This window comes from Pipistrellus hanaki (assembly GCF_964339955.1).
Source record: "Pipistrellus hanaki genome assembly, chromosome: 5".
Lineage (NCBI taxonomy): Eukaryota > Metazoa > Chordata > Mammalia > Chiroptera > Vespertilionidae > Pipistrellus > Pipistrellus hanaki.
This window is the reverse complement of record NC_140507.1, coordinates 34,281,308-34,291,580: the sequence shown is the minus strand read 5'-3', so window position 1 is coordinate 34,291,580 and position 10,273 is coordinate 34,281,308. Positions and strand designations below refer to the sequence as shown.

General features: G+C 65.5%; 1 protein-coding gene across 2 annotated transcripts in view; it reads right to left on the bottom strand.

The window, feature by feature from the left end:
* Positions 1-10,273, bottom strand: part of UNC5A (unc-5 netrin receptor A) — a 55,865-nt gene that overhangs the window by 1,329 nt on the left and 44,263 nt on the right. Inside the window, exons 3-15 of one of the 2 annotated variants that reach the window (XM_084886574.1) lie at positions 8,556-8,699; positions 8,223-8,326; positions 7,940-8,120; positions 7,233-7,400; positions 6,586-6,750; positions 5,481-5,669; positions 5,075-5,377; positions 2,329-2,416; positions 1,938-2,106; positions 1,555-1,788; positions 1,307-1,456; positions 1,062-1,226; positions 8-186 (exon numbers count right to left, since the gene is read on the bottom strand). In XM_084886574.1, the coding sequence (XP_084742700.1) occupies positions 8-186; positions 1,062-1,226; positions 1,307-1,456; positions 1,555-1,788; positions 1,938-2,106; positions 2,329-2,416; positions 5,075-5,377; positions 5,481-5,669; positions 6,586-6,750; positions 7,233-7,400; positions 7,940-8,120; positions 8,223-8,326; positions 8,556-8,699 (2,239 nt within the window). The remainder of the gene's footprint in view (positions 1-7; positions 187-1,061; positions 1,227-1,306; positions 1,457-1,554; positions 1,789-1,937; positions 2,107-2,328; positions 2,417-5,074; positions 5,378-5,480; positions 5,670-6,585; positions 6,751-7,232; positions 7,401-7,939; positions 8,121-8,222; positions 8,327-8,555; positions 8,700-10,273) is intronic. The other variant, XM_084886575.1, reaches the window with a different exon arrangement.

The following is a 10,273-nucleotide window of genomic DNA, read 5'->3' as shown; positions in this document are numbered from 1 at the left end:
CATGCACCTGTCCAGGTGGAGCTTCTGGGCCAGAGTCCGCCAGTCGGCCCCTCGGCTACAGGGCGGGTCCAGGCTGGTAATGATCTTCTGCCGGATGAGGAAGGGGATCTTGAAGGCACTGGGGCCCACGAGGGCTGGGACCCCCCCTTCACTCTCCAGAGCCAGCAGCTCCATGGATCTTGTGTCCTGGGGGAGGGGGGGCAAAGGGGTGAAGATGACTGTTAGAGCTGTCCCTGGTCCAGGCCCACAGCAACCTCCTGGGGGAGCGCCCAACCTCCTCAGAGCACAGCACCACATGGCATCCATGCTTCCCGGGCCCCACTGGGGCTCAGGTGTAATGACCCGCCAGTCACACAGCCAGTGAGCCCCGGAGCTGTCTGTCTTCCTCCCCTCCTCCTCCCACCGGCCCTGACCTTCCCCTCCTTCCCCTTAACCGGCCCCCAGCCCCACCCCGCTTAGCCTCTGCTGAACACTCAGGATTCACTGTGCTCCTCTCCTTGAACTCAGTGCCCACTCCCAGAAACGCTGCCCTTCCCTCGCTGCTGCCTGTCTCTTCTTTAAAAAAATATATTTTATTGATTTTTTACAGAGAGGGAGAGGGATAGAGAGCTAGAAACATCGATGAGAGAGAAACATCGACCAGCTGCCTCCTGCACTCCCCCCCCCCCGCCCCCACCGGGGATGTGCCCACAACCAATGTACATGCCCTTGACCGGAATCGAACCTGGGACCTTTCAGTCTGCAGACCGATGTTCTACCACTGAGCCAAACCGGTTTCAGCTGCCTGTCTAACTCTTACTGATCTTTGAGGCCCAGGACCGAGTCCCTCCTCAGGGAAGCCCAGGCTGCTCCACCTCTCCTTCCGGCTGCTCCCACATCCTCGCCAGTCCCTTCCCAAGCCAGTCCCGCTGCATCTGTCTGCATCTGCCCGCCTGCACCTGCCCCTCTCCCTGGAGACTCGGAGGAAGAGGCCAAGCGGCGCCTGGTCTCTAGGAGGAGGTGTCCGGGCGAGCAGGGGGTGTGGCGCACACTATGGCAGTGCCGATGCCCTTCCTGCCCACCTTGGTGATGTTGAAGTTGATGTTGAAGCTCTGCCCGTCGCCCTCCACCTGCCACACCCACACCTTGCAGGCCAGGTCGCTGGTGCTGGGGCTGACGCGCTCCAAGGTGAAGGTGCAGTGCAGGTACTGCTGGGTGCCGTTCCAGATGTGATAGAAGGGGATCTCCTGAGGGGGGACGCAGAGGGGCAGGGTCAGGGGTGCCCGTGGCTGGCGGGCCCGGCTCCAGGCACCGTGCGCGCCCTCACCTGGTAGCTGACGAGGAGCTTGCTCTTCCACAGGGAGCTGGGCACGTCGTGGATGGACAGGCGCAGGTTGTGGTAACTGTCTTTCAAGTGCAGGACGCGAGGCTCCTGGATCAGCTGTCCGCCCAGCTGCTTCTCCAGCTGCACCACCTCCTGCGGTGCCACAGGCGGTCAGCGAAGCCTGGGGGCGGGGAGAGGCCCCCGTACCGCAGCCCGCAGGGCCAGGGGCACCATGGGGGGCTGGGCAGTACCTTGAGGGCATCTCGGGTGTCCTGTAGGCAGTAGACGCGGATGTTGTACTCCAGGGAGGTGCAGGCCACGGGGGCGAACAGCAGCAGCTTGAGGCGCTTGGCAGCGGCCACACTGAGGGCCTCTCCCACGAGGGCAAAGCGGCCCAGCTGCTCGGTGAAGACGTAGCAGGTGCCGGCCTCCAGCTGGCAGTAGTAGAGGTGGGAGGGCGCCTCCTCACCCAGGTGCAACACGTCCTGCGGGTAGGGCCCGACGGGTCAACTCCTGCCACATGCAGCTCCGAGGGGGGCCGGAGCCTGGGGCCAGGGACCTGGCTCAGGGGCCCGGGGGGAGCCGGGCTCCGCTCGGAGGCCTGGTGGGCTCCCTGGGCGGGCATGGGGCTCACCTCCCAGCTGCCCTCGCAGGACTGCTTCTTGAGGCGCAGGCTCCAGCTCTCGGGGCTAGGCTCCCCGCAGTGGTCCATCGCGAGGATGACAGGCCGGGTGAGCAGCACTCCGGGGGGCCCGCAGCTAACGATGGGACTCAGCAGGGTCTGACAGCCGGCTAGGGGCAACCTCAAGTGGGGAAAAACAGGTGGGGAGGGAAAGGCATCAATGGACCACCCTGGGCTGGGAGGGACGGGGCAGGGCAGTGGCCCCTGGGGTCAGGAGCAGAGCTGGTTTGAGCTTAGGGGCAGATCTTTCCCGGGTCACCGTCAGGCCAGACCAGACAAGGCCCAGCAGTGACTGCAGGCAGGGGGACCCACCCAGCCTCAGGGGCAGGGCCCACGCCCACACCTCACGTCCTCCGGCTTGTGCAGCGTGAGGTAGACCTCGTAGATCTTCCCGCGGGGGATGGCATCTGGGGGGATGAGCAGGCTGATCCCTGTGACAGAGCGGAGGAGGGCCGGGCTTACCGGGCTGCAAAGACACCAATCACTGCCAGCCCCTCTACGTCTCCCTTTGAGGACCGATCCTCCTGGCCTGCCATAGGGACGAGGTGAGATGGTCCGTGCCAAGCTCTTAGGAAGGGGCAGGCAGGCACACTTGGGTGTCCAGTGACCATTGTGGGGTGTCTGCCCCCGCGCCCAGGACTCTATGCCATCCATCTTGTTCACCTCTGGCCTGGGGACAGAGGTGCCACAGGGACTGCTCCACTATCCACACAGCATGAGGCGGAATCACAGCGACCCCGAGAGAGCTCAGAGACACGGGTGGCAAAGCGTGCCGTCAGCCTGGGCACAGACAGCACAGACCTAAGGGGCCAGGCACGCGGCACCCACCTCCCCTTGCCCTGCTCAAAGCCTTCCCTTTACTCCTACGAGATGAAGTCTAGCTCCCTGGCCTGGCACATGAGGTCTTTCCCCTCTGGCCCCAACTGCCTTCCCAGCAGCATCGCCAGCCCAGCCTGAGCTGCCCACTCGCTGTTCTGGAACCACTGCCCAGGGCTGCCTCTGTCTGGGTGCCCGCCCTCCTCCCCTGCTCACGACGCCCCCACCTCCACGGGCCCTGGCTGCTCTGGGGATGGCAGCTCCCTGTCAGCAGGCATGGCTTGGACAATGGCCCACTGTAGGTGGAGCCGGGGCCTTGAACAACCTTGCCCGCTTGGATACCCTCCTGGGCCTGGGAGCCAATGCACGTGTCCTGCTGTCCGGCTGAGTGGTCCCTGGCCCAGTGTCTCACAGGGGCAGCATCAGAAAGCGCCTGCTGAGGGAGGGGTGGTTCTGGGGCCGGCAGCAGGGGCTGGGAAGGTGCTCTGGGGATGGCGAGGGGTGATCGTGCCCCACCTTCCTGCCCTTTTAGGACAGGGAGCCTCTATGTTAGAAGAGGGAGGACAATTCTATGGCTCTGTCCCACCAAATCTGAAGACACAGGCATGCTCTCCAAAGCAGGTGACTGGCTGAGCCGGCTGGACCGTCACCGTTTCCCAGGGACCGAAGCCCAGGAGAGGGAGCCAGGGATGGAGTGCTTTCAGCTACTGCTCCCTTCACCGACCCCCACTGCCTCCTGGGACCGGCTCCCGGGGCTGGGGACAGTCCCAGAGGCTGCGTGTGAACACACCGGCATCCCCAGGACAGGTACTTAGGAAGGTGAGGCAAAACCATGAGCCCTGCTCTCAAGAAGCACCCAGCCCAGTGGGGTGAACAAGATGGATGGCGTTGAGTCCTGGGCGCGGGGGCAGACACCCCACAATGGTCACTGAACACCCAAGTGTGCCTGCCTGCCCCTTCCTAAGAGCTTGGCACGGACCATCTCACCTCGTCCCTATGGCAGAGACACGAGGCACAGAGAGAGCTGCCAGGCCGAACCTGGGGGAGGGGAGAGGGGTCGTGTGTGTGTGGGGTGCTGGGAGCCCACCGGGGCCGCCATGTGCAGAAGCTTCCTCGGGAGGAAAGAGGCCACCACAGTTGGCCAGCAGGGAGGGGGCCACTGTGGCCTTGTCACGTGGGCTCTGCAGGGGGCACTGGGAAGCCCTGGCAAGGAGGGGGACATGGCGAATGCCTGGAGCTGTGACCCGATGGCAGGCAGGCGTGGTGGTCAGGGCCAGGAGAGGCGGCGGGAAGACAGGAGCAGTGGGTGCGGGGACATGTGGGGAGGAAGAATGATGAGAAGGGTGTGTGACGGAAGCTGGTGTAGAGATGAGGGTGCAAGGGAAGAAGAGGAGGAGGTCAAGGTGACCTCCAGTGTCTGACTCGACGGTGCCGCCCCCGAGCCGGGGAAAGCCGGGAGCAGGAGGCTGTGGGGGAGGGTGGGAGACGGTGCTGTTCTGGCCACGAGGAATGTGAGACTTCCAGATGGAGCTGCCCAGCAGGCAGCTGGGCGTAGGCTCCTGTCACCCGGGAGAACTGTGGCTGGGAATTCGGAGTGGGCGTGATCTCGCACAGACATGGCGATCAGAGCCATGGAGTGGGAGCGGGTGCCAGGAGGGAGCTCTGGAGAACACCTACGTTTGGGAACAGGCACCCGGAGCAGCTGAAAAGGGACCAGAAACCCAGGGCTACGTGAGGTCAGCTAAGCCGAGGGAAGAGAGAGTTTCAGGGTGGGAGTGGCCAACCACATCAGAGGTACGAAGCTCCTTTGAAAGCTGCCCATGGAGGTCTGTGGTTTTTTTTTAATCGAGGCGTCTCAGAGACCCTGGCAGAGGGGTTCTGTGAGGTGGTGGGTGAGGGAGCCCCCTGTCTAGGCGCTTGTCTTCTGCTATTCCTTCACCTGTCCCACCTCAGTGCCCAGGGCCCTCCTGGAGCCGGCACATGTCAACGGGCTGTGTACACGAAGGGACAGAAGTCCTGTGGCAGAAGGAGGTGCCAAGGGCCCAGTAGTTATGGGTGGCTTTTCCTCCCATCAAGGCCACTGAAGGGAGACAGCTCTGGCCACGGCCTCAGTGCCAGCCCCACTGTCAGCCACAACTGGGTTGTCTCCCAGACCCAACCTCCTTCCCTGGTTGGCCTAGCTCCGCATTCGGGGCGAGGCTGGGAGGCACAGGAGGGACACGGAAGCCAGTCTTGCCTCTCAGAGCTCCCCAGCACGTCGGGGCCCGTCCCACCTGTCTGAGGGATCATCAGCCGGCCCCCGAGGAAGTTGAAGGTCCCGTAGGCCATGTTGCTGATGCCTCGCGGCAGGGAGCGGAAGTAGGTCTGGCTGGACAGGCGGGAGACAAAGTCCTCGGCCTCCGAGGTGGGCGAGCTGTGGTGCAGCGTGTGGCGGCCGCCACTCAGCGGGCTGAGCAGGTGCCCGTTGGCCAGCTGGAACTTGGGGCTGGGCCCGTCCTGCCGGGGACACAGGCTGCCCTGGTAGGTGGTGGTGGTGGTGCTGAGGTCCGGCTGGATGGTGAGCAGGTGGGGATTGTCTGCAGGATAAAGGCAGACTCAGGGAGTGGCACCGAGGGCGGCCCAGCCCGGTGGCTCCTGGCATGGGGGCCGGGGCGGGGGCTGGGGGCAGAGGCACCACACCTGCTTTGCTGGGCTTGATGCTGACGGGCTGGAAGCCGGAGGTGAGGATGGAGGAGTCGGCCACGTCGGAGTCCAGCCCTTCCTTCTTACGGCAATACACGAGGATGAGGACGAGCAGCAGCAGGAGGAGACACACGGCCACGGCGACGAGGCCCACGTAGAGGGCCACGTCCTCTGGCCCAGAAGCAGCTGGGGAGGTGGGGTGGGAGAGGTCAGCGGTTCCCACTCCTTGGGCATCAGCACTATCGGGCGGCGGGCGCTGGCGCGGGAGCAGGGAGTCCGCACGCAGGCATCCCCGCCCTGCGTCTGCCACCACCTCGTGTGTCACGGCAAGTCACATCCCTCATCGGCTCGGCTCGACTCTGGCGGACGCTGCTGACCCCCAGAAGAGAACTTCCCCAGACGGCCTTGGATGGGGCTGCTGGACTGAACCCCCTCTTCTGGGGCCCTAGGCAGCTGAAGCCGCGGGGAGCTCCTGGGGACACCCCCCCAGAGCATGGGATCTGCTTCCTGGGGGGTCGGCCAGGGCTCTCTCCTCGCCTGCCTCTCCGGGCCTGGGGCGCGGCTGGGGAGGGTGATTGACTGCCCAGAGGAAGCCGTATTGATTTCAGAAGGGCTTTGCATAATGGAAGAAATGTCCATCAGAAAGGAATTGACACAGATAATTAGGTTTTTAATTGAAAGAATGGGGGAGGGTGTGTTCTAGAGAAAAAATCCAACAGAGATCTTTAATTGTTAGTTATGGCCTTGTAATTAACAGGCCTCCCAGGCCCGGTGTCCCCAGCGGGCTTGCCTGTGCACTTGGGGGACAGGGAGGAGGCGAAGCTTCAGGAGAGGGAGGAGGCGAAGCTTCAGGAGAGGGGGAGGGGACGTGTGCACAGGTAAAGCTCGAAAATAGGCATGTGTTGGGGGAGACGAGAGACGTATTGGGGGGTGGTGGGCACATGTGTGGCTGTTTGTGAGGGGAGTCCCCGAGGGTCCTGAGCTTTGGAGAGGGGGTGCAGCCTCTGGCCGGGGACTAAATCCCTGAGCCACCACCTCCCTGGAGCTGGGCAGGGCCAGTCCTGGCAAACTCAGGGGCCTCCCAGGGCGGAGGAGGACTCACTGTGCACGCAGAGGTCGCTGGTGCAGTTCCGGGTGTCCAGGTCGGCGCCCGGGCACTCCTTCCCTCCATTGCGGGGTGCTGGGTCAGAGCACTCGCGGCTCCGCCAGTGGGTGCAGTCCAGCCCGCAGGCCGACCACTTGCTCCAGGGGCTCCAGCTGCCGTCCACTGGGGGAGACAGACACACAGGGAGGAGATGACGCTGTCAGCCTGGGGAGCCAGCTCCGGCTCCGGGTGCAAGGCCAGGGCCAGGGAGGCGGCCCCTGCATGCCCTCTGGTGTCCAGCTGGCCTGGATGACACATGCTAATGATGGGAGGCGCAATGACACCTGCCTATTCGGCTCTGCCCACGCCAGGGGCCCGTGTGGGCGCCCCAGGCCGAGCCCTGCCCTTGCCCCGCTGACTGCGCCTGTCCTGACTGCGCCTGAGACTCCGGGGCTCAGACCCTCTGCCGAGACGGAGCCGGACGCGGACCGAGCCCTGCCTCCATCACACGGAACCCCGTCCCGGCCTCGGACTGAGCCTGGCCCTGCGTGCGGGCGGGCGGGCGGGCGGGATGGAGCCATGGGGGCGGGCGGGCGGGCGGGATGGAGCCAGGGCACGGAGATGGCGAGGTGGGGAGCGATGCAGGAGGCGGCAGCTGCGGGTACCTGGGCACAGGGTGGCGCAGGCTGTTTTCTGGACATTCTGCCCCTCACAGAAGGCGCCCCCGTTGAGAGGCGCCGGGTTGGTGCAGCTCCGGCTCCGTTTCTGCCAGCCGCGCCCACAGCTGGCGCTGCAGACGGACCACTCGGTCCACGTCGACCACCCACCGTTCACTGGCCGGACAGAGAAGGACTGGGGTCAGGGAGCGGGGGCTTCCTCACACACGCTGGCCCGGGGGCCGGGGCCGGGGGGCGGGAGGGGGAGCCCTGGAGGGGAGGCCACGCTGTGCCAACCGCCCCTCCTTCCACCGGCAGGCGCTGCGGACACCAGGGCAGCCAGTCCTAAGGTGCAGCTCCCAGGCCCCTCCAGCTCAGACCCCCGCCTTCCGCCTTCAGGGGGCTATGCCTGCATCCCCTCCCTCTGCCTGCTCCTGGGGGCGCCCCGAACAGTGCCTCCCGCCCCGGATCGCCTTCCTAGTCTCCCTCTGGACCCTCATCTCCTCACAGGGCTCCCTGCCCACAAGCCAGCCACGGGGCGGTGTGACCACAGATGCCCAGCCCACCCCACCTCCGCCCAGACACACCCCCCGGCTCCCCGATGGGCGCAGGAAGGCCCTGCCTTCCCAGGCAGCCCGCAGCCCGAACCGCCTGGCCCCGCCTCCCGGGGGGCCGGTCACGGGGCGCCCAGGACCCCCCGCCGGGCCGGGGCCCACCGTAGACGATGACGGCGGCGGAGGCGCTGCGGCGCCGGGCCACGATGTTCTTGGCCACGCAGGTGTAGTTGGCCGTGTCGGCGAGGCGCGCCTGCCGCACCACCAGGCTGTGCTCCCGGGTGATGTACACGTTGGGGTCCAGGGACGGGTCCACCGGGTCCTCGTTCCGCAGCCACTCCACCTGGGGAAGGCGGCCACGCCGCGGCACAGCCCGCGTGAGAGCGGCCCCGGGCCGGCCGGGGGCTGGGCGGGCGGGACCCGAGCTCGGGAGTCAGTCCCTCACCTCTGCCGGGGGGATGCCCTCCGGCGGGCGGCAGGGCAGCACGATGCCCTGCTCCAGGGACACCTCCTTGGCCAGCGGCTCCTGCTCGAAGTTCTTGCGCAGATCTGGAAGCACAAGAGTGTCCTCCAGCCGGGCGCCTCTGCCCGCCGGCCTGGCCCGCTGCCCCCGGCCCCACGGGAGCCGTGACACGTGGCAGAAGGAGGTGCCAGGGGCCCCGTGGTTCTGGGGTGGCCCTTCCTCCCATCAAGACAGGACCGGAGGCTTTCTGACGGGACCCCCTCCCCAGGGACACCCGCGGGCCACCCCCACCGGAGGGCCGGTCCCTGCACTCACAAGCTATTCGGATGTAGGCCTTCTGGCTCTTGGTGGTGCCCGAGGAGCTCCAGGCCACGCACTGGCACCAGTACTCCTCCAGCCCGAACACCTTCTCCACCTGCTGCCTCGAGACGTTGATGCGGACCTCCATGGCGGGCAGGCCTGGGGACGGGAGGTGTGGGTAGCCAGGGCCCAGGGCCACACCGAGCCTCCCTGTTCCAGGCCAGAGCGGTCAGCGGGGCAACTCTCAACCTGGAGGGAACTCTGGGGGCCACGGGAGCTCAGCGTGTGTGCCCTGAACGCCAGCAGCGGGTTCTCAGCGTTTCCGTTCTTTGTCCTCCATCACCCAGGGGCCCGTCTCCGGAGTCTCTCACAGAAATGCCCCTGGCAGGGCGCTGGCAGCAGGGCTGGCCTCCCAGGACCCCGGGAAGAAGGGGTGCGGCAGGCTGGCCAGCCGGAGGGCCTTGTGGGTAAAAGGGTGAGGGAGGATCTGGCGGGGCTCCCCGGGGGTTAGCAGGTGGATCCTGACATGTGATAACGTAATAGCAGCTATTAACAGCATAATTGCACCCATTGCCTAGTATGATAATGGACCCCTGGGCTTAGCAAGCCATTCCCATGTGCTGGCTGTTATCTCCCGCACATCCCACCATCCATCCGAGCCTGGACCGCACTGCTCCACGATGGGCGACAGGACAGGCTCATGGCTATCGGGATCCAAGCATGTTGAGGGTGTCCTGTAGACACCCTGGGTGGGCTGGGACCCCGGCCACAGGGAGAGGTGTCCGCAAGGGGGAGGGGGTGGCCCCCAAGGGGAGGCTGCCTGGGATGGGGGTCGGGGCCTGCTCTGCACCAGCTGAGCTGAGGACCTCTCTCTAGAACGGACGCAGCCCCTGGCCTCGGCCACACCGGGACCCAGGGACTGGGGGTACGAGGAGGGCCCAGACTCCTGAGGACCCAGAAGAGGGGACGGCAGCCCGCCTCAGCGCCCTGGCGCTGGGCCAAAACCAATGTCCCAGGAGTGAGAAAAGACCGCTTGCTTCCAATTTCTCCTCCTTCTGACCCCAATTTCCCTCGGGTCAGCAGCTTATCAGAAAGAGGGAGAGAGGCCGGGCAGCAATGTGTTTCCATTGTTAACAGAGAAATTCAATTAGGGCCGCATTGCGGGAGGAGCAGCCGTCCAGCTGAGCAGGGAGGCTGTTTTCTCTCTTAATTTCTCTAACCGCGTCTCGTGTCTCCCTGACCCCTGCCCACACCCTCCTCACGAGCCCGCAGCTCCCCCCTCGGTCCCCATCACTGGCCCGGCCTCTGGCTAGTTCTCACAGGAGACTGCGGGACGGTGTCACCTCTGCCTGAGGTCGTTCTCTGGCGTTCTCTGGGGGGGTGTGGTGAGGGCTGAGGACAGAGGTCTGTGTACGGGTGTGTGTGTGTGTGTGTGGAGGGGGGGTGAGGGGCCGCCCTGGACACCAGCCACCTGTCCAGCACACCGAGTCTTGAAGCATCTCAGTAGAAGCCATGCGCACACTCAGGGCGCAGACCTCCAGAACATTCTGAGCTGGGGGTTTTTCTCTCCGGGCAGACGGGTCTAGGGGTGGGCCACGCCAGCCTGCAGGGTGTGGGGAGCTCACGCACCGCCCGCAAGCCAGCCCTGGAGAACGGCACTAAATTTAAGCATGCCTATTTCTCTCCCCGCCTCCTCCCACTCCTGTCCCGCCACCTCCTCGGCTCCTTCCTGC